The 23,992-nt window shown below is 43.5% G+C and overlaps 1 protein-coding gene across 1 annotated transcript; it reads right to left on the reverse strand.

Annotated features, from left to right (window-relative positions):
• Positions 1-613: 613 nt before the first annotated feature.
• Positions 614-22,684, reverse strand: LOC307017017 (trinucleotide repeat-containing gene 6B protein-like). The gene is made up of 21 exons (XM_079646440.1): positions 22,359-22,684; positions 20,185-20,272; positions 19,849-19,870; positions 18,902-19,324; positions 14,384-17,353; positions 13,394-13,546; positions 13,043-13,233; positions 12,360-12,422; positions 11,782-11,949; positions 11,549-11,686; positions 10,206-10,397; positions 9,943-10,071; positions 7,942-8,152; positions 7,492-7,635; positions 7,047-7,214; positions 5,948-6,094; positions 5,694-5,786; positions 5,292-5,507; positions 4,353-4,423; positions 2,899-3,038; positions 614-2,605 (listed from the first exon to the last, which is right to left on the reverse strand). The coding sequence occupies exons 2-21, from the start codon at positions 20,239-20,241 to the stop codon at positions 2,029-2,031; spliced, it is 6,273 nt and encodes a 2,090-aa protein (XP_079502566.1). The 5' UTR covers positions 20,242-20,272; positions 22,359-22,684; the 3' UTR covers positions 614-2,028.
• Between the last annotated feature and the right edge of the window lie 1,308 nt (positions 22,685-23,992).

Below are 23,992 nucleotides of genomic sequence, written 5' to 3' on the forward strand. Positions count from 1 at the left end.
CAAAAAAAGTTTTAGTGAACAAAAACATGTTGATAAAATAGTACAAATAGTCCAAGTCCAGACCCCTAAATGTCTTGTTTTGTCAGTTTATTAGTTGATATATAAGAAAAGCATGACATTTCCATATCTAAAAAGGTTGAAACTGCATTTTCTGCCATCTAACAATGAGTTTAATGATACATTATCAAAATATATATTATTTCCAGATTAAAATGAAAAAAATGTCAATAGAATTGTAAAAAAAAAAAAAGGCCCAACCCTTCTGCAGGCTAAAGCAACTCAAATCTCTCACCAGCAAAATACCTCGACAGTTAAATGCCATTTTAAGTTTCATTACTATACGATACAGTATTTATCATCATTATAGTATTACTATTTCGGCGATTAGCTAAAATATAAATTATATTTGATGCAAATTTAGTTACATTTCCATGACTTTTCCAAAACTTTGGGAAAAATATTGTTTTCCATAACTTTTCCAGGGCCTGGAATTAGCTTTTTGAGTTTCCACGACTTTTCCAGGTTTTTAAATGACCGTAAAAACCCTGTCTACAAGTTTTAACCTCCATCCAGAAACCAATAAACTCTCAACAAAACGACCACGAGGACAGAATTAGAAGCCAATACTTTCATCTTTATTAATCTTGTTCTCATGTTTAAATAAATTTTTCCTTTGTAAAATCTCTTAACGAAAACACTGAACAGGAGTGTTAAAGCCTGTCTTAATTTAAAACGAATACACAACAACAGAACATTGAAAAACGTACGGTAACTCTTACTCTGCATCTGTAAACAACCCGCCCCCCCTCCCGCCCTTTCCCTCCACACAGTTTGATAAGATTTGGCATGTCCATTTACTCAACGCGTATGCCTTCAGCTCTTTGTGTCATTAAAATTTTTCTTTTTTATTATTGCAGGTCGGACAATAAAAAAAGACTAAAAAAAACAACTTCAAATGAGAGAAGAAAAAAAATTAAGCATTAGTGCCAATATTTCTTAACACACAGTCAGCAGTATACCGAATGCACTCAAAAACATTTTTGTATAGACCTTCTGTATAGTAAGCAGCCTTGCCCACATTATGACAGGCAGTAACATGCATACACACGCATACACACACACACACACACACAACTGTGGTTTTAATCCACATACTTGGTCTCAGTCTCACTCATACTCGTGTCCATATAGTGTGTATACGACACATGGAGAAATGCAACATAGCCTCAAACTGCCAGCAATTTAACATTTATCACTGCAACAGTAACAAACATGTTTCAGAGAGAATAACAGAGAAAGAGTGCGTGAGATACAACAGTAGGAGGTCAGCATTTTGAAAACAGAACAATGACACATTTTCAATATTTTCACTGTTCAAAAAAAAATTTTGAAACCATACATACATACAAACAAAAGAAAAAACATACACAGTAAGATACAGTTCTGTTTTCAATCAGAGCTGTTTGCATGTGGATTCGGTCTCCGCTTTTAAGGGGACGTGAATACAAAATGCACTTTAACCTCACATCATGTAGTAGTTTTTATACGATGAAGGTAATGCTGTTTACAGTGCCCATCTGTCTGAAGGCTCGTCTGTATTTGGTGTGTGCATGTGTATGTAAATCTGTTTTGAAAAGTCCCCTGTTTACTAAGCACATTGCAATCCAGTCAAGTCTTTGAGACTTCTCATTCTTTTTCTTTTTTTTTTTTTTCAGGTTTCAAGTCTAAGCAGTTGAAATCTTCATCTGTGGAAAAAAAGGCTGTATACACATCTAACAGTCCCTGCATTTGTTTATATAATAGCTTAAGTCTGGCCACGAGAATGTGTGTAAGCATGTCTCACATTTCTGCTTGATGTGTGTGCACATTTATATGCATACCGTGTATATGTACGCACATGTGTGTATATGTGTATTACATTAATATGCATACCATGTGTGTGTGCTATAGTAAGTACATATGTATCCCAGTGTATTTTTTGTATCAGTGTGTCCAAACCTACACTTACAAATAGAGGGGGGGGGCTCGTCAGATGGAGTCAGCTCCTCCCCCCAGCAGGTCGCCAGGCAACAAGGCGGCAGGGCTGTCCATTTGGTGCCTTTCCTCCATTTGCGGGGCCCCCCACATGCTGCTGCTGCTGGGGTATCCTGCAGTCATGCCCCCCCAGAGCCCAGACCTGGCAGAGTCCACCCCCCCGACACCTCCCCCTCCCTCCCCGTTGTGGCTCCACTGGGAGAAAACACCCAGCCCGGGCCCGGGTCCTTGGGCTGACGAAGCTTCTGATGAACTTCCTGTACCGTCGAGACTCTGCCAAGCGGAGCCAGAGGACCTCCCCCCAGCCAGAGCCGCCGCTCCACCATCTCCTCCTCCTCCACCATTCCCACCTGGAGTTGTGCCCGTCACTGCCCGCTCACTCCCCGGGGAGCTGCCCCCCCCGCTGGCCGCTGCAGGGCCCGGTCCAGGAGAACCCTGCGACCCGCCTGGTGCCGCTGACCCTCCGGAGCCAGGCCCCTCAGACCCTCCCGCCTGGGAATGTGCAAAATAGCGAGCAACTTCCTCCTCGCTCACAAACTCCGCCAGGATCGTGGTGTTGCCCAGGACACACCTGAGAGGGGTTTCACAAGAGAAGAGTGTTTAGATGTACAGCAGGGTGCAGAAGATACGATAATCCTTTATTGGTCAGATGAAGTCTGACATTTGACTTGCATCACAGCGAGGGCATAAGGTTAAATATATGCGACCTGTTCATCAAAACCAGACGGATGTCCACAATAAACCGTATTTAATTTAGTCTTAATTTACATTATTTCATATTCTGTTCTTGTACATATATCATATTGACATGTATATTGACTTTTTGCACTACAATAAAGTTGACTTTGAGCGAGGTTAACCTACATGTGCAGTGCACCCTGGGCCTTGGCTGCTTCCTGCCGGGTGCTGTAGCGAATCAGAGCGCTGCCATGTGTCAGGCCGAGGTGGAAGGTGAGCAGCGGGCCGTGCTGCATGCAGATCGTCCTCAGCGTGGAGCCGTCAATCTACACAAGAAAACAGGTGAGGTGTAAATGACTGTGCAACAAATGACCCAAGACATCAGTTATAGGGACAGAGAAAGGTCAGGGAATCTTAAAAAAAAAAAGCACTTAGATACTAACTAAGCACTTAGATACTAACTAAGCACTTAGATACTAACTAGATGCTGGTCTGCTAACCGTCCCCACCCCACGCCTCCTCACCATGTGTGCTCGGGCTTTTAGCTGCACTGCTCCCAGACTCTGGAACTCCCTCCCCCCGCACATCCGACAGTCAGACACAATCACCATATTCAAAGCCCAATTAAAAACCCACCTGTTCAAATCTGCCTACTCACTGTAGTGCTCCCCATTATATGTTTCATTTGTGTCCACTTGATTGTCTCCCCCCCCGCCCCCCCCATGATTTCCTGTTTGTGTTTTTATCATGTTCTGTTGCCTATTAGCGTTTTATTTTTTAACAAATTGTACGGTGTCCTTGGGTGTCATGAAAGGCGCCTAAAATAAAATGTATTATTATTATTAACCAAGGAATGGCTTATCTAAAGCCAGTTGAGTAGCACTTGAAATGTTTTGGCTCTATGAAACCTGATGTACTTATATGGTTCGGTTTTCTTCAAGTTTGTATCTTCTTGGTCGAATGCACTTATTGTAAGTGGCTCCATTAGGCAAAATGGATTGTGATGAAAAAATAACTAAAAACTGTCTAGACTTCTTCAAACATTTCCATTCCCCTGCTTTTCCCAGAGTAGTGTCATGCGAGTGTAATTTGTGTAAGCTCCGATTGATTCAACGGCTCATCCAACTTCACAATCTAATTACAACTGGGTCACGCATCATTCGCCTCATTTGCATAAGACAGGCTGAATGGGAAGGCAGATGAATGAGCTCAGAGATTTCACTTGTTTGGGATCCGTCTGCAGCTGTTTTAGTTCAATTCTGCTTTCTGCAACGTCTCAGTTCATAGCAGTGGTGGAAAGTAACAAACTACATTTATTCAAGTACCGTACTTAAGTAGTATTCAGTCACACTTGTACTCTTAAGTATTTACATTTAATGCTACTTTGTACTTCTACTCCAGTAACCTCAAGGAAGAAAATATCAAACTTTTACTCTATGAAAGATAACCTTTTTCAAGAAGCATAATAGGGCCACTTTAATTCACGTTTGAAATGTACAACATTTGGATGGTCTTTTAAGATTCAAGTACAGAGTCTGAGAACTTCTTCCACCTCTGCTTCATAGACAGCAGAAGGACTGGTGGTTTATTGAGTTCATCATTTACTTTACTAGAAGATTTCCACCTCTCTCACTTCATACCTGAGGGGTGAGGTTGCTCAGCAGCAACCAGCAGCTTCCTCTGGGCGTAACACCATCGCTCCAAGTTGAGCCTATAAAGGAAATAGAACAGGAGACAAGGACGGAACAATTAGCGTGGACCCTTTGAGAAACATAAAAGATTTTTTTTTTTACAAAAAGCTATAGAGAGGCGAAGTCCCTCCCTTTCCGGGGGAGCTCCATGGGACCTTATTTCGGAAAAAGTATGTATTGAAGTCAATGGAGAGAGAAAGATTATCTTTGGATCCCGTTTGAATTATGCCACGAATTACACATATGATGTTTGTCAATTTAAAAGATAATTTTACAAGTCAAAAAAATAAAATGTGTCGTAAAACTGTGAAGTAACACTTTCTTTTGTGTGAAACCGCTCAATGAACTACATCTCCCATCTCGCACCACACACCAAGACTACCGCCACGTTGGAACATTTCACTTCTTTCTTTCAGAATGAGGCGAAAAGTATTAAAAGAGGTGAAAATCACTCCAAGTCTGGGCATGTTGAGAGCTGTGCATACACACAAGGGGAGTTAGTCGGTTCGTAAGAGCCAGCATGCGGGTCCGGGATTCTGGGATTTGTAGTCTTTCTAGTTGCGTATTTTTCATAGTCTTATATTTCAACAGTTTTACAACAAACTGTGACTTTTTTGACATGAAAAAGATTTTTTAAGATTGACAAACATCATATGTGTAATTCGTGGCACAATTCAAACGGGATCGAAAGATACGTTTTCTCCCCCCATTGACTTCAATACATCATTTTTCCGAAATAAGGTCCCATGGGTCGGAAGTAGATGGGCGGGACTTGGCCTCTCTATGATGCTAGATTTACAGATACTGTATAAAGATGTGTCATTGTATCACTTTCAAGAAGAGCTTCCTCTATAAGATACAGTGAAGCCATAAGTCCCCAGATTGTACCTGGGCCATATCTCGACTCTTGATTAATCCCGCTCCCTGCCCAGTTGCGAGCCATCCGTGGGCCACCGCTGCCCCACGGGGAGGGCGAGGCCTGCTTCTGATTGGCTAAGCCAGGAGGGGGGCGTGGCAGCTGTGAGCTGTTGCGATTGGTCTTCCACATCTTGTTTTGTCCGATGGGCTCTGGGGGCCAGCTGGGCTTGTACTCCGAGTACTTTCCTAAAGAGGAAATGGTGAGGTGGGAGAAAGAGAGGGGGGAAATGAGTTTAGACAAGCAGACCACAGAAATGTGAGAGGAGAGGGCGTAGTGCAGCGAAATCCTTTGGCATAGCTTTTACACAGGGAAAATACAGTGTAACAGAAACTTAGGAGACATGAAGGAGAGTCAAAATGCATAATACATACCTGTGCTGTGTGCATTGCTGAGGGGGCTGTCTGAGGCACTGTAGGGCCAGGCACCAGGTGAAGGCAGCGAGGTGTTGAGGGAGGGGTTTGGCCCTGCAAAACATTACAAGGAAAGTTAAACATCCTGTGCAAACAACAAAAGTTGAACTGCAGATAACACCTGTGAGGAATACTGTGACATTTATCCTTAGACTTTCTGTCACTGGAGCATGCTTTCAACTAAAACAACATATTTGGCACACTCAGTGACATACCTATGTTGTCTCGCAGTAACTGGTGGTCAGAGTCGTTGAGGCTCGGAGGTCCCGGGGAGCCTAGGACACTCCCGGGGGTCATGTAGGGGTCAGAGTCCGGGTCTCCACTGCTCTGGATTCCCTTCCAGGGCACACCGGGCTGGAACTCTGACAACAGAAACGTATTGGCTCGGTTCAGACCTGGCATCAACATGTGTCCTGGGTAATCTGATCACTAGTGGACGGCCAAGTACGTCAGATCATACCTGGCATTAAAATGCAGTGTCAAGTGACCGTTTGCGATCCGATCCTACTTCCCTGCTCTGTGTGTAAATAAACACTTGCTTAATTAGTGTCTTGACATCCTCCTTTAAGTCTATAAGAGCCTGGCTTGACATTTTCAACTGGCTTTTCCTTCTATAGAGAGGCGAAGTCCTTCCCTTTCCGGGGGAGCTCCATGGGACCTTATTTCGGAAAAAGTATGTATTGAAGTCAATGGAGAGAGAAAGATTATCTTTCGATCCCGTTTGAATTGTGCCACGAATCACACAAAAGATGTTTGTCAATTTAAAAGATAATTTTGCAAGTAAAAAAAATAAAAATGTGTCGTAAAACTGTGAAGTAACACTTTCTTTGTGTGAAAACGCTCAATGAACTACATCTCCCGTCTCGCACCACACACCAAGACGGCCGTCACGTTGGAACATTTCACTTCTTTCTTTCAGAATGAGGCGAAAAGTATTAAAAGAGGTGAAAATCACTCCAAGTCTGGGCATGTTGAGAGCTGTACACACACACAAGGGGAGTTAGTCGGTTCCGTGAGAGCCAGCATGCGGGACCGGGACTCTGGGATTCGTAGTCTTTCTAGTTGCGTATTTTTCTTAGTCTTATATTTCAACAGTTTTACGACAAACTGACTTTTTTGACATGGAAATAATTTTTAAGATTGACAAACATCATATGTGTAATTCGTGGCACAATTCAAACGGGATCGAGAGATAATCTTTCTCTCTCCATTGACTTCAATACATACTTTTTACGAAATAAGGTCCCATGGGTCGGAAGTAGATGGGCGGGACTTCGCCTCTCTATAATTCTATGAAGAGAAAGATATAATCACCTGGAGGCCAGCTGGATGTGGCAGGTTTATTCCCCATTTTACTCCCGGGGGTCCGGTGCCAGTTGTCTGCAGAGCCTTGAGGGGGAATCCCCATTCCATCGCTGCCCAGCATCTCATACTGGGAGTAAGGGGATCCTCCTCTCACCTTCATACCACTGGGTAAAGGACCTTGGGAACAGAACACAAGAGAGAAATAAGCATCAATTCACAATCTGAAAAACGGTGAACTGAAGAGAATCCTTTCAGAACCGTCCAACATGCTAACAGCTAAACATCAACGCATATTTGCATAGTTGATAGGGGGATTAAATAGTTGAAAATAGTTATGTATTAAAAAAAAAGAAGGTACAATTTGAACCATTAAATGTGCAATTTACTACTGAGAATAAGGTGTTTAAATTGCATTTTTATATTCGAAATGTTTGACAACCCTCTGTTAACGAACCATTCTTGTGAAGAGCTGCGTCGGGGGGGGATGGAGCAGGCGAGTGTCCCTCCATCATCCATTTGTAGCGGGACTGCTGTCCTCCTGTGTCCTTCATCCCTCCCATCATGGGGCCGATCTCCAGGCCTCCACCAGGGGCCAGGCCTCCACCAGCAGAAACACACAGTTATGAGCCCGTTATATTCAAGTATTGTGAATTTCCCTTTTTTTGTTCAAAGTCACTGGAATTGCACCGAGGATTAAAGACAATTTAAAAATTGGATTGAAATGGTTTTAAAGTAGCTGTTGGAAGATGCCTAATTTTGAAATTGCATGTTTGTATTTTTCATACTGGTTATTAGCAATCATGTTCAACGTAATTTCTAATAACCAGTTCACAGTCTCGTCATATTCTTCCAAAACACATTTAGTCATACTTTTTGTAAATGCACACTGGCCCTTTTGACTCACCAGAATACATCGCTTGTGTTTTGGCATGAAGATCTGATAAGGCGCCGCCCATTCCAGGGTGAGCAAGGGGGTCTACCATGGGTTGTTTGGATAGGCCTCCCCCCAGGTGAGAGGGGGACAGTTTGGAGCTCCCTCCTCCTGGAGCTGCTCCTCCGACTCCACCTTGCTGATGCTGTCTCTGCTGCTGCAAAATAGCCATGATCTTGGCCAGCTGAGAAGGACAAAAAAGGTAATTGGAATATCTGCACATTTTGTAGGCAGAGGGAAACACGTGCTACGGTTGTTCTGTTGACAGTTAGGATTCACCAAGGTCTAGCCCTATATTCTCTCATTAGCAAATAAGATACGGAGACATACACCGATGGCAGAAGCCCATGTTCATGTGACTTAGTACCGTTATTTAATGTTGTACAAAGTAGGGCTGTGCGATTATGGCAAAAATCATAATCACGATTATTTTGGTCGAAAATTGATATCACGATTATTAAAAACGATTATCCATTTACTTTGAAAACATCTATTTATTGAAAAAAAAAATATGTGAACAGTTGATTACCCCGAACTTTAAGCATAATTCAACTGAAAACCCCCCCAAAAAAACAAACATTTTTATATATTAAAAAAAAAGAAAGAAAAAAAAAGCGTTTTATTTAGATTACGTTGTTTTCGTAATCGTTGCAAGCCAAAATCGAGATTAAAATACGATTAATTGCACAGCCCTAGTACAAAGACTGAAACCCATCTTTAGTTTTGAAGGATTATGTCAATGATTAGACGATCTACAGTAACTTTAAAAGCCATTCAGAGGGCGTTTCCTCTCCTCCTCTGTTCTCTGTGCTGCAGCTCACAGAGGAGAAGTAGCAAGGTCTTTTTTTTCAGGATTGGTAAATAAAATCAATAGTTCAAGGATGCTACGTCATCGAGTGCCGCCGAAGTACTGTTCCAATCTCCAGCATACTTGGAATTCCACCGAGGCCGCGTCCTTGGTTTGGGCGAAATTTCGAGGCTGCCCACAATGCTTTGCGCACGGACCAATTTCAAAAACCCTTGCGGAGAATGGCTGAACCGACGCAGCACACATTTAAATGTAAGTATGTAGTGGCGTAGAACATGTGTTGGTAAATATGTTACTTTGTTGCATTTGTTTGTTATCACCAAAAATGTGTTCCGTGAAAGTAAAGCAAGTTCATAATTAGATAGACATCGTGAGGTATTTATTTTCGGTACAGTTTATGTTGAAACCGTTAGAGAGAGTGGCACACTTGTTAGCCTGTTCCATTCTTCTTCGTTTTCCGAAGCCGTGGCTTGGAAGCATACTTGCTTAGTTTCTGAAGGAAGTGACTTGGAAGTACGCGACTACCAAGTCAGCATCCTCGAGATTGAGAAACGGCCTGAGTTTCAATGGATGTTTCCTTCTGCACTTTTTCTCTCACGACAACAGGGCATGTTTGGTGAGGGAAATAATATTGAAGCTGTTGTTGGCCTGTGGAAAAATGTTCTCATAAGAAATGACTCCGGAAAAGCTGCAGATAGAGCCATAAGAAATGAATGCAACTGATTATTTAATGTTTCATGTTGTTTTTATAGGCAATAATTTAAGCTGTGTTAGTTCCAGGTTTAATATGTGCAATAAGTTCATTTCAATAAGTTCTGCAATAAACATTGAACCAGTCCGGCCCTCGACTAGTACCCATTTTTAAATGTTGGCCGAGTGAGTATTTGAGTTTGACACCCCTGCGCTAACTAGTCAAATCTAATGTAATGTTCAAAGACTTTGCCCTCCAGTATAATCTTTTATGAGAAAGCCACCACCAGTTTATACATATTCAAAGTTAGTGTGGTGAAAGGCAGTTCATCTTTTACAATAGAAATGTATCTGTATCCATGGCCAAAAAGGGGAAACATTTACTGAAAAAAAACACGATATTGGCTGGAAATAATGCAACCGGTGCATCCCTATATGACAGTGTATGATAGGGTGTAGAACATGGTGGTGCTCACCTGCTGGGGGTCAGGCTGCTGCCGGAGAGGCTGAGGCTGGGGCTGGGGGAACTTCCTCTGGTTCTGCAGGAGCTGCTGCTGCTGCTGCTGCTGCTGCTGCTGTTGCTGTTGGAGCAGGAGCTGACAAGCCTGATGTTAGACATGTTTAGAGATGGAAGTAAACAAAGAGGCGCTCACATACACACAGAGTCATTAGAGGGTGGGTTTATTACAAGTGTGATGAATCATTCCATGAATTAGCAATCTACGGATCTGTCACATACCAGATGGAACTGCTGCATGTGGGGGTAAATGTTGCCGAGCATTGCTAGCTGCTGCGGGGAAATCTGGGGAGGGAACCCTCCTCCGCCAACACCGCCGACCCCTCCGACACTTCCCACGCCTCCGACACCTCCTACTCCTCCAACCACGCTGCCACCAGGAGAGGGCATCTGCTTCAGCATGGGACCCGGCACCTGCAGGTCACAGGAAGGAAGTTCTTAATCTCCAGACACTTGGTGGAGGATTTATGAGGACAATCTATTTATGGAGATCTGACAAAATACCTTTTTATCTACAGTTCAAATGAAAGTGGCATCAAAACTATTGACTGGAAGAAATAACCCTTCACACTGTGCAGTCTAGGTGGAGATAAGTGCTCTGAACATTAATGATGTTCTAAATATATACATATTCATATTTTTCTAGTATTTATATGTGTTGATATGAATGATTTTGAAGTACTGCAAAATCACAGACCTGTGTTTTTTTGTTATCTTTACATTGTGTTAATGGTTTCTTTTTGGAAGACTACTGGCTTGTTTAATAATGTCCTGATTTCAAATTAAAAAACATCTCACATAAAAATGAAAATAAGTTAATGTCTTGACACTGTGTTGATCACCACTTTATTGCCAGACAAGGTAATAAATAGCAATACGATCCGGCAGTAATACTAGCATTATTAAATTGGTAATGAAACTTGTAACGGTGGCAGGAGTAGGGATGAACGATTCATCGATTTTAAAATCGCAAAGCCTGCGAGTTTTCCTTGTTTTTTGTCTTCTTGTGTGTCAGTCATCCACAGCAATCAGAAGTGCTGTGCTCCACATGTACCAGCCATTGTTAACCAATCAGAAGTGGCCCATGATAGAAGGTGATAGACAGATTGATCCAATCACCTGCCAAGTATTTTTGAAACACTTTTCCAAATGGCTTCCAATGGAGCTCTCCTAGATGGTTCGGTGAAACAAACCATCTGAGTCAGGTTAGTAATGCTCCATCACATGTTTCTATTACAGGGTGAGTCTGAAACTGAAGCTTGACTTTAAAGCAACCCAACGGGAGTTTCATGTAAGTTTAGTTCTTTCACTCGTAGCTCGGGCTGCGGGGGTGCTAGAGACGGGAGCACGTTGATACGACCTTCATAGCCGGAGTTATGGCCGCATTTTACAATAAACTTCCGTTGGGTCGCTTAAAAACAAAATATCGCAAATCGAATCGCAATATCTGTCAGAAAAATCGCAATTAGATTATTTCCCCAAATCGTGCCACCCTAGGAGACCGTCATTGAATCCTAAATACATCTTTCATCATAACCAAACCAATCAAATCAGAAACAACGAACCTGAGCAGACAGGTACTGATGAGGCACTTGAGCACGTAAACCCTGGGAGGGGTTCATGGGATGCATGCCAGGCTGGTGCATGCCTCGAGGTGGAGGCATCCCCCCGCCGCTGCCGACATACCCCCCATGGCCACCCATCTGGAGGGCAATGTAAACACAAAAATGAATGTAGCTTGTGTCATAGTAATGTCTTCACTTAAATCCTCCAGGTCCCACTCATATAGCACGCTTACCTTTTCACCATAGGGCCCCATGTCAACGGGACCCATGTCTTTGGAACTAGGCATGCGGTAGCCTCCTCCTCCTCCTCCTCCTCTTCCTCCCCTCCGCATCTCTCCGTTGTAATCAGTCATTCCTCTCTTGTCTCCTTCCATCTTTTTGTCCAGACTTGGGTCATCACCCTGAGAAACAACAAAGTGGTAAACATACTGGTTCGTGGGACAGAAACAGAGACCTCACTGAAAACGCAGCAGGATGACAGAAAATATATTTAGGTGAAATGTCAAGACAGAATTGCTGTTTTCAATAAATGGATGTATAAAAGGGTAAATACCATGCTCATTTTCAGGTTATTCATTGTACTTTAGGTTTCGACTAGTATACGTGTATTTGCACTGACTTATTGAGTCACCCTCTTTTTGAAACGGTGTGTTTTAGCGACAGTTTTTTTGTCTGCTCTGATTGGCTTGCTTGAAAAATGGTGTGCTGTTGTTGGACTTGGCACAGGGTAGAAAGTGCCCCATTGTTTGCTTTTGTGTTGGTATGCACTCAAAAATTACAAATGATTTAGCACTAAAAAGGGAGTTCTTACCATAAGACCCATGTTTGAAAACTGACGTGACACTGGGTTCATCCAACTGTCCCCTCCTCCGCTCTGTAGGAGAAAATAAATTCACATGTTACTCTCAGTCAAAAAGGTATGATGTGAAACCTGTTTACTTTCTCCTGTGCTGACAAAACAATCTCCCAATTTGGGATGAATTAAGTATATCTAATCTAATCTGAAGAAGATCACTTAAAGGTGGGGTAGGTAAGAATGGAGAAACAAGCTCGAGTGCGCTAGAATTTGAAAATACACAACCGGAAAAAATCTGCCTCTTCCTTCAGACTTCCTTACAGAGCCCCTCCTCCAACACACACGAACGTGCACATGACCAATGAGGGCACGAGAGAAGTGTGTGCACGAGATGGAAGGCTGACAGGCAGGTAGGCCATCCAGTTACTTTAGCCGGGCCGGCTCAGATGATTGGTCGTGCTTTTTACAGCACCACGGCTTCCACAGATGACATTTTTTGTGTATTTATTGTCAAAGCATTTAATTTATTCATTGCTATCAGGATGGTAAGAGCATCCCATGGAATATAACAATTAGGGTTTCTGAAGTGAATTACCTACCCCACCTTTAAATAAAGGTAATCATATTTGTCCTAATACAATGAACCAAACCACGTAAACTTGTTTGTGCGTTTTCCCTCAAGTCTCCTTTTCCCCTACCTTCATGTTGCCCCTCTTTCCTCCGTGACTCTGACCCCAGCCTCCAGAGTTATAGGAGGAGTTGTTCCCTTGGGAGCCGCTGCTGTTCCAGACTCCTCCCCCTCCATCGTCCTCCTCGTCCCAGCTGGGATGACGGGAAGCTGCAACAGAGCTCTCTCCCTTCCCTCCCCAGCCCTCCATGGACTTGTTGCCTGAGGAAAAACCAAATCAGATGGTAAAAACACTGTCGGCAGTCATCGCTAGATTGTGAAATGTTGTGGTTTTAAAATGCTGAAACCATGATTAATTAAAAAAAAACTTTATTAATTTGAGCATCCCGTCTCAAAAACTGTAATTTTTTTCACTTCTTACCAGGTTTGCTAGAGTTAGGTGAAGGGTTCCCCCAGCCAGAAGATTTGCTGGGTTCCTCTGGTTCCCCCCAGCCCGACGATGCATCAGACGACTGACCCCAGGTATTCGCACCGTTATCCGCAGACTGTGAACTTCCTCCCCACATGCCTGGACCTGGAGATTGGGGAAATTAGAGACACATTAAAGGGGACCTATCATGCTATATTTGAATAATATATTGTAGGGTCATACCTATATTTATAAGTTTTATTTTTCAAAATACCAAACAGATCATACATTTTAGCCATGCCTCATTTTGCCTCACTACAGCTCTGTCTTTGCATGAGCTGAAGCTGACCCCCGCGGCACAAGCGTCATGTTACTATGCTGTTGCCATGCTGTTGCTATGCTGTTGCCATGCCACGGCAACCTCTCATTCCCCTGATAGGTGGAGAGTTGACCATACAGGCGGAGTGCACCTCTGTGACATCATAGAGGTGCAAATCAGAATCCACATGTATCAAATCTGTTGCAGCCCCTTTTTTAGAGATTTGGGTATGAAGGAAAAGAGAGAGGGTTGTATTTTCTGACACTTGGTGAGTTCCCTGGAACACCGGGGACACATGTTCATGTATAAAAGAGGTACAAAAGTGCATTTTTCATGATAGGTCCCCTTTAAGAATAGGGGTAAACGAGCTGACTTGATAGCAAGCTAATGTTGTCTACTAACACTGTGCCGTGACTATGTAAGGACTAGTTTTAATCACGTTCAGCATTTGTGAGATAAAGAGACGTGTTGGTCAATCACCCATGTTATGTTGATTAGTTATTTTTGTTATCAATCTTCCATCTATTAGCCTTATCTATTCAGTGTCTTTATTACGTTGCTTTTGACAAGTGAACGTTTTTTTTTTTTTACAAACAACTGTATGCAGAAGAAAGATAGCTATTTAAATGTGTTCTTCTGATGATACTTTGGTTTTGGTTGGTAATAGTACATGTTGTTGTTACCTGCTGCAGTATTGCCAGGGTTTACGTCCCTGCTGTGCTGCATCCCCTGCTGCCTTCTGGGTGGTGGTGGTTGTTGTTGTTGTTGTTGTTGTTGTTGTTGTTGTTGTTGTTGGATGGCTGGTGGGGGGGCCTGCTGACCAGGCGTAGCATTCTTTTTGTCCCACAGATTCACATTCTTGCTTTTGTAGCGGGTCGGGTCTCCCCAGGCTGACGTGCCGTCGTCGATCTCCATCTTGCGGCTGATGGACTGAGGGGAGGGCTCTTCCCAGCCGCTGGGCTCCAGGGAGTCCACCGCGGCTCCGGGGACTTCGGGAATCGGGCCGGATGTCCAGCCCGAACTTTGGTTCTGATTCCTGGGAGGTGGAGCTCCACCGCCGACGTTGGACCGGCTGTTCCACCCTCCTTGGGCGGGACCTCCTTGAGCGGGACCTCCTTGAGCGGGGCCTCCTTGTGGCGGCGGGCCTCCTTGAGGCGGCGGGCCTCCTTGAGGCGGCGGGCCTCCTTGTGGCGGCGGCGGGCCTCCTTGTGGCGGCGGGCCTCCTTGTGGCGGCGGGCCTCCTTGTGGCGGCGGGCCCTGTGATTGGTGCTGCTGTTGATTTGGGGCTTTCATTGGTGCCACTTGGCTGTTTGGTATCTGTGCTGCTGCTGCTGTGTGGGGCTTGGAACTCCCCCAGTCCTGGTGAGATTTGCCTCCACCCACATCTCCCCCTCCTCCCCATCCTCCCCCCTGAGAATCATCTGAATGACCCCAGGAAGATCCCTTCTCGTCGGAGTGGTTTCCTCCTCTGCTTCGTCCATCTCCAGCTATGGAGTCCCTCTGTCCCCGGTCTCCTCCCCAACCACCGGCTTCTCCTCTTCCACTGCCCTTCCATCCCGATGTCCCTTTATCCTCTGGACCTTCCTTCCACCCTGTACCCTGTTCTCCATAGTCTCTCCAGTTCCCTCCTCCTCTTCCTTCTCCTCCTCCTCCTCTTCGTCCTTCTCCTCCTCCTCGTCCTTCTCCTCGTCCTTCTCCTCCTCCTCTTCCTGCACCTCCTCCTCCTCTGTGATCACCCCACTTCTTCTCTTCAGTCCCCCAACCTTTGCCCTGGCTCTCAGGTGGGGGCTCACCCCATCCTCCAGCTTCTTCTGGCGCTGCTGGCTTCCTCGCAGAGCTACCACCCATGTGAGGACCGGAGGTGGTCTGTGGAGCCCCCCCCTCCCAGCCGTCCCTTGCTCCGGAGCTGGATGGATCGTTAGTTATTGAACTGGTGTTAGACGGGTAGCTGCGACTCGTGGTGGTGTTCATGGTGGACGATGAGAATGCGGAGGAAGATGAAGAGCTTCTTTCGTTTCTGCTTCTTTGTCCCGTCGCGGGGTCCAGGTCCCAGGCCACATTCTGTTTGATCTGGGTTTGCCCCCACCCGGTGTTGGAAAGAATCCGGGGGTCCAGGTCAGATCGATTGAGCATGCTCTGTAAGGCCACGTCAGCATTGGAGGTTCTCTCGGAGGACGGCTGTTCGGACGAGGCTTGCTCTTGTTTATGTCCGCTGTCGCTCCCTTCTCCGCCACTTCCAGCTGTGGACCCTCCTCCGCTCGAGGATGAAGGCGCCCCAACTGCCGGGCCTCCCACCTGCCCTCCCCCTCCCCCCCACTCCCCATCCCCACTTTCCATCCCTTTCTGATTGTCCCAAGCTTTTGTCATAGTTGCCAACTTTGGTGAGGTGGAGTCCTTCAAAACGCTGCCGCTGCCTCCACTGCTGCTGCTGTTGCTGCTCCCGTCTCCTCCTCTTCCTATTGCTAAGTTGCTCGAACTTACACCTCCCGCCGTGCCCCCCCACTCCCCTTCTGAACTGCCTCCTTCCCACGCTCCCTGAGATACCGCTGTGGTATTTGAGCTACCATCGTTTCCCCTGCCCCACCCTCCCTTGTCACCCTGGCTTCCAAAGCCCCACACACTCCCGTCCTGCCCCTGAGCTCCACTTCCTGCTCCACTTCCTGCTCCACCCCACCCGTCTTCCTGCGAGCTCCCACCTGCACTCGGGTCGGAGGACACCGAAGGCATGGATCTCCAAGAGGAAGACAAAGCGCCGACACTTCCTTCTCCTTCTGCCCCTCCGCAGTCCCGCTCTCCGCCTTCTTGATTTGGTCCTCTTGAACCCGACTCCGGCCCGAGGTTTCCTAAGTGCTGCTGAGCTCCACCTACAGCTGTCTGTGTCTGATGGACGCTAGGCTGATTCACAGATGAAAGAGGGTGAGTGGTGATGAGTGCGGTGCTGGCAGAGAACGAGGAAGCCGGAGTAATGGACGAGTGTAGTGGAAGTCCGTCGCCAGCTGGAGTCGACGTCCCACCCGTCGCCAGGGCGGGCCAGGCGGAGGGGTTCACGTTGGGGTTGAAATTGGCACCAGGGACGCCGCTGTTGCCACCTGCGGGGCTCTCCTGAGGCCCGGGAAGAATATGGGAGACTTTGGAATTGTAAAACGCTGCCGACCCGAGCCCCGTCTCCGCCTGAGAGGAGGAGGAAGAGCTCCACGCGCCGCCGCTCGACTGAACACATTCATTAAGCGAGGAAGAAGAGGGGGAAAGAGGAGAAGAACGAGGCGAGGAAGGATTGTCCATGTTCCCTGCTCCTCCTCCTCCTCCTCCTCCTCCTCCTGCTGCTGCTGCTGCTGCTCCTCCCTTCTGTTGGATGTTTCTCTCACTCCACGAGGCACTACTGTTGTTGCTGTTTCCAGGGCGGTCTTGCTCCTGCTCATCACCTCCTCCTCCGGCCCCATCAGAACTCGAGTTGGCCCCTCCTAGGATGCTAGGCCAATCCCCCAGGTCCGTCCTGTCCACTATTACCTTCCCGCAGCCCTGAGAGGAGGACTGGCTGCCCGAGCCCGCCCCCCAAGTGGAATTTGCATAAGTTGAAGTAGTAGTAGTAGAAGCAGCGACGCATGATGAGGATGAGTTGGGGGGTGAAGTGGAGGATGAACCCAGGTTGGAATCTATGGAGACAAAGTGGAGAACATTTATTTGATTGACAATTTAAGCATTTTCAACACCAAATAGGTAGCAGATGGTTCTCCTACAGAGTGCCACAGTGACGCGTCCTAAAACCAGGAAGTAAACTCCTTCCGGTTCCTTCGACAAAAACGCAATGCAATCTCTCCATAGGATTTTGTAAAATAGCTGGAAATAAGGTCTGTGGTTGAGACACATTTAAGAGATGGATCACGTTTTGTTCAGCCGGATAATCTCCACATGTCTACCCTACTTTTATCATTTTCTAAATCATAAATCTAGTCGCCAGAAGCAAAATGCTAACGCTATGCTATAAACGAACTACAGCAGGGTCGCTGCTTCAACGTCACGCCGACTTAAGATCCATATTCAAAACTACAGATTCAAAATTGTACAAGTTGAAGCGTTTGTTTGAACAGATTGCAGGAGGCAGGTACTTGATTTCAAGCAGAACAGGGCCAACAAGCTTAGCGGGAGTGTTTACGTGTTCGGAGTAATGACGTATAACGGCCTCGACAACTTCTGTAGTCCTATTCAGCCACTTGGTAACAACCATCGTTTTTCAGACACGTAAACTCTTCAGAAATCCCCAGTGGGGTCACTGCTGATGGATTTAATGTTGTAGAACAAAACGTGATCCGTCTCTTCAATGTGTCTCAACCACAGACCTTATTTCCAGCTATTTTCCTAAACTATGGAGAAATTGCATTGCTTTTTGTCGAAGGAACCGGAAGTGGTAAAATGCTAACTTACTTTACGGGTTTTAGGACGCGTCACTGTGGCACTCTATTACTAACAATTATTAGTCAGTTCAGTGAGTACATATTATTGTTGCCACTTAAAACTTTATATATCTAAAATTGTAGGGATTTTTGGTGACCAGTGTCCCTGCTGCAACAGACCCAGGTTCAAATCCAGCCTAGGGTCCTTTTACGCATGTCATCCCCTCTATCCTACCCTTATTAATCTCTCTAATGTCAACTGATGCTGTTGTAAAATGATGTTAGGAATCAGAATCAGTTTTATTTTAAAGAAAGGTTAGCACGCTTTGGTGTAAATAGTACATACATAAGCACAGTAAGAAAGAAAACAAGATTTAAAAAAAGATAAATATCTACACAAAATATAAATACAGACAAATCTGAAAAAGTTGTGGAGAGAAAGTGGAGAGCTGTGCAGATGTTATATTGCTGTTTGATAAACTGTAAAGTGCAAAGTGGCCTTTCTAAAAATGTATTGTTCAGTGGACTTCATATCAAGCTCGATCATCTTCTTCTAGGGCTGTGCAATTAATCGTATTTTAATCCAGATTACGATTCTGGCTTGCAACGATTACGAAAACAACGTAATTGAAATAAAAACATTATTTTGCTGCATTATAAAAAAAATGTAAAAGTTCAATAAATGGATGTTTTCAAAGTCAATGAATAATCGTATTTAATAATCGTGATATAGATATGGACCAACATAATCGTGATTATGATTTTTGCCATAATCGAGCAGCCCTGTCTTCTTCCGAGACATTAACCCACCTGCGCCTCCAGCTGTGTTTGCATCGGCTCCCTGGGAGGAGAGCGATGGGGCGCCTGCCCAGCCACTGCCTCCTCCAACACCCCCGTCCCCTGCGCCTCCCCCCAGTAGCATGGAGGACAGCGGCGGCTGGCCCCTCTTCAGTAGCACTTTATGGTCCTGCTGGCAGCGAAATCTCGGCGGAACCTCTCTGGACATGTATCGCTGCTGTTGGGAGGTCTGGCTTCCAGAGGGGGAGGAGGTGGGCTGTCCGTTGGCCACAGCAGTCCGCTGCTTTGCATTGTTCCCGCCACCAGGAGGAACTTGTGCAGAAACCCCGGCTGCACCAGGACTGGGAGACGAGGGGGCAACAGGGCCAGGGCTGGGGGACACTGAGCCTGGGGTGGCTAGAGCCTGGGAACAGGAGGGTTTGGCTGATTCTGGCACTGAAATACACAGAACATAAAACATATTCAAGGATTCAAGGCTTTTATTGTCATTTGTGCATAGCTAGTGTAGTTATGACAATGAAACTCTTAGGTTACAGGCACCTCCAACAGTGCAACACAATAAAACAGATAATAGTGCAAGTAAATAAAATAAAATATAATACAGTAGAAATAGTGCAGAATTGTCTATATACAAGTAATTGGAATATTGAAATATATAAGTTGCAAACAGATGAATGTTATGGATATTAACCAATGACTTGAACATGATAAAGGAGAGAAAGACAGTTTGGGTACTTCAATTCTGACAAGATGTAAACAAAATGCAGATAAGTGAAGATACTATATGGAAGAGGGTGGCAAGTTTCTAAAATGTGAGCTTATTTGTGCATAATCCTAAGAATTAATACTGGTGGTCATCACAGTTGTGCTTTAAAAACAGGATACTACTTATTAAAGCATATTTAACAACAAGATATAAAAGACTGCCACTGACATGATCATATTAAAAATAAACATACCTTTGATGTTCTGTTCTGGCACCTAAAAAACAAAGAATAAGTGAGTAAGATCAAAAAGGCAGAACATAATTTGTTGGTGGCAAATAAATATGATACACCAGGACATATGCTAGCAAGGCAATATCCGAGCAAACATCACATGGCATTGAATGCTCATTTTTACAATTTCCAAGCATGAAAACATCCTTCTGAAGATGCTAGTCCATCAAACCTAATCAAATATTCCAATTCAACAAACACAGTCCTCGCCAAGAAAAGTGGTAACGATATGTAAGCCAGAATATCATGTGCAAAACCAGGCAAAGTCAGCTGGGAATGTTCTGTTAACTTGTTTACCTTCTGAGAGGTTTCCCTTTTCTTTTTATCTTCTTTTTTCTTTTTCTTGTCTTCCATGAACTACTGTTCCCTTTCCTGATTCTCCTGTCTGTGAAGAGCAATGTACACGTTCAATTATGTATGTAAACACACACAGAGGCACACTGATAGTAATGTTAAGCTCACAAAAGCACATCTTTTCACACAGACACATCCACACATGTATATATAAACTCTCACGCCAAATGAATAGAGATTTCATCTGATGACAGCCAAGTCATTTACTACATGGTCAAATATGTAAAGGACTGTAATGTTAACCAGCTTGACAACAGCCCTTGGTAGCCTAGCTTCTCACTGCATAATTCATTAACCAGCAAACGATTGCAATACCAACCAACAGACAACGCAGGCAGCGGCCAAACAAGTCACTCTAAACTCTCCAACATTTCTGATAAAGACCAGCTCTCCTGCATTACAGTATAGATTACAATAGCAGCATGATCCACAGAATACTAGCTTTATTGTGAGTATATAATTGGATCTGTCCAGTGTTATGACAGACTAGTATACCTATACAACATGCGATTACACAACTCAAGTCATGTAAGCCTATTTGGTATAAAGCAAAACAAACCATAGGAGCTTTCATTAATGTAAATTATGTATATTATTTTAATGTGTAAATGTAAACAGATATTAGAAACCTGAGTGCTGTAAATGCAACTGGGCCCTGTGTTTCTGTTAGCTAAGCTGCACATAATTAGCATCATGTCACTCAACGCTAACGTAAGCTAGCTGGACAACGTATGGCTCCTCTAACCCGTCACTGTATCCGAAACAGATTCACACCTGGCATGACCTTAAATGGTCAGTTTATGTATTGCATGTATCCCCTAAAAAAGCGGATGTTTACAACCACTTTAGGAGCAACCAGTGAGAATGTTATGTAAATAATAGGCCATTAAGGAGCAGCTAACAGAGCTTCACTCGAGTTAGCAACTAGCTAATGCTAACCGACTTCAAAGCAGCTGAGGGGCCGTGTGCAGTGACCTGAGAGCCGGGGGCTAGAGGGAGTACTTTGCCCCAAAGCCTGGTGCCTCCGTGGGACTAAAAACTAACCTCTACGCAGTTGACTACAAACAAAAAGCACGTCGTGTTATTTAAAGATATGTCCCCATATATAGTCAAACAGAGATAATCCCATGTACATACTTTATGCCAGAGGTGGAAAAAGTACTAAAATTGTGTAGTAGTAAAAGTAGAAGTACCAAAGAGCAGGAATTCTCTGTTACAAGTCCTGCATTCAAAATATTTATTAAGTAAAATAATTAGCACCTAAATATACTTAAAGTACAAAAAGTAAAAGTACTCATTGTCCAGATTGGCCCATTCCAGAATAATGTGATATGTTTTATAATGATTGATTATTAAAGTGTTATCAAAGCTGGTAGAGGTGCAGCTAGTTTTAATGACTTTATATACTGCAGGGTAGCTTGTTAATTTACTCCAGGAATAACTAAAGTCTGATTTAAGTGTTGATTACAGATTTCACATCATTAATCCATATCTGTAAAATTACTAAAAAGGTATTAAATAAATGTAGTTGAGTAAAAGTACACGAACTACTTCTGAATTAGAGGGGGTAGAAGTAGTATCTCAAACTTGTACTTAAGTTCTGTACTTGATGTACTTAGTTACTTTACACCACTGGTGTATAGTAGAACAGAGATAATTTAATTTAAGGTAATTATTCGTCTATAGTCGAACAGATATAATTTAATTAGCCTACTTTAGGGTAATTATTCGCAGTGCTGTAAAGTAATTAAGTAGATTTACTCGAGTACTGTACTTAAGAAAAATGTTGTGTTAACGGACCTGGCAATAAACTCGATTCTGATTTCATTTACATTCTTCACGGTAATTATTCGTCTACAGTGGAACAGATATCATTTAATTTACATACTTTACGGTAATTATTCGTAACTTTATAGTAAAACAAGGGAAGCTGGTTCATAACGATAACGGTCGACAGGGCCAAATCAAACGACGAACTTCAGTGACGTTTCTTCAGCATTGCAACAAGCTACATAAACTGAGAAACACTAATGTTACTACCTGTTTAAACGCGAAATATCCAACGTGATTAAGAAGCAAATACAATATGAAAGCTACGTTAATGTTAAAATACTCACCTCGGGAATCACATAGGACATAAAGTGCTTCTGTGCAAAAATTCTTGCAGACCCACCGCTAGCAGGCTAGCAAAGGTAGCTAGCCTAGCGAGCTAGTTCTTCGAGGCGTTCAAGGCTAAATTGAATAAGAAATGACATCACCGAAAGGATAATCGTAGAAAAAAAACGAGGAAAAGGCGAGTATTCCTTTTTGTGAGCGACTGTAGTTCTCACGCTGTAAACAAAACATGCATAACCCCTTGATGACTGTCAGACGCTGTGTGATCGGTTAGTTTGCTATCGGCCATTTTGCTTCTGTGTGGAGGCTTTAGCAGCAAATGATATCACCAGGCTGGATGTTGATCAGAGAGGGGAGGAGGAGGAGCGGGCACGCGCCACCAGGGGGCGTGCTGACACTGTAAACACGACGTCATACACGCGGGTGCACGGTGCAAATAAGTAAACAAACATTTCTGCTGTGGGTGTGTAGAGACTCTATTGAGCATTTCTTTTTGGAATAACCAAACTGTAAATTTGTTTTTTGAGCTAAACCTTTGTGCTCCCATTAATGACAATATTGTAGAGACGTTTAAGATAAGATAATATAAGATACGATGGTACTTTATTGATCCCAATTTGGGAAATTGTTTTTGTTGCAGCAGCATAAAAGACAAGGCATTTTACACTAAAACAAAACTACAAATAAACAAGAATAGAAAGAAAAGAAAAGAGAATAGAAAATATACATGTAGATATTATATATACAAATATATATATTCAAAAATATGACATATGGAATATTAAATATTAAATATTGAACAGATTATATATGTGTAAAATGTACAACGTGGTTTTATTTCAAGAGAAACTATGGAGCAGAGAGTTCTCTTCCAGCCAGAGGTGATTCATTGTACAGTGTATCTTGCGTTTGGGTTTGTCCTTGGAAAATAATAATCAGAAAAACATTATATTTCATGACAATAAATGTCATTACATTTAATTTAGCATTTGCTTTCATTCAAAGCGACAAACATTGTAAGTGCTAGTTGAATGGCTTCAATTAAGCTACACCTCTCAAATATTATTTTTATTTCATTGTATTATTTTAATTAGCCGAGGTGCAGTTGAAACAGGTGTGTTTTCAGTCTGCTACGGAAGATGTAAATGATTAATCCTTTTATGAGAATTGCTAAACTCCATATCCATATAAACAAAGACTACGACACCTCTGTTGTGCAATAACACTTGTGTGCAATATGTAAATTGTAAAATGCATTTTAAATATTATGTGCATGCCCTTTCTAATAGTGTTTTTATTTGTTGTCCCTATCTCCACTTTTGAGGTAACAATGTAAAGTTCCCCTCTGTGGGACAAATAAAGGTATAAGTTTATTAGAAAAGAAGCCATTCTTTAGTGCCTTTAGCATTAAGTTATTATATATTATTTAAATTCCCCCACCCTGCCTTTTCAAATTTAAACTCAAGCATAACACATTTGAATATTTGTTTTTGTTATCCTTGATCATGTTTTCAGATATAATTTCCATCTTGAAAAGGATGTTGCTAAACGCTCTTAAAAATAAGTCCGACAGAACTCTGTAAAATGTTTTTGATAATAAATAAACAGCAAAAAAGTTGCAACCTTAAAGTTTCAT

Source organism: Notothenia rossii, assembly GCF_949606895.1.
Source record: "Notothenia rossii genome assembly, chromosome: 8".
In the NCBI taxonomy this organism is placed as follows: Eukaryota; Metazoa; Chordata; class Actinopteri; order Perciformes; family Nototheniidae; genus Notothenia; species Notothenia rossii.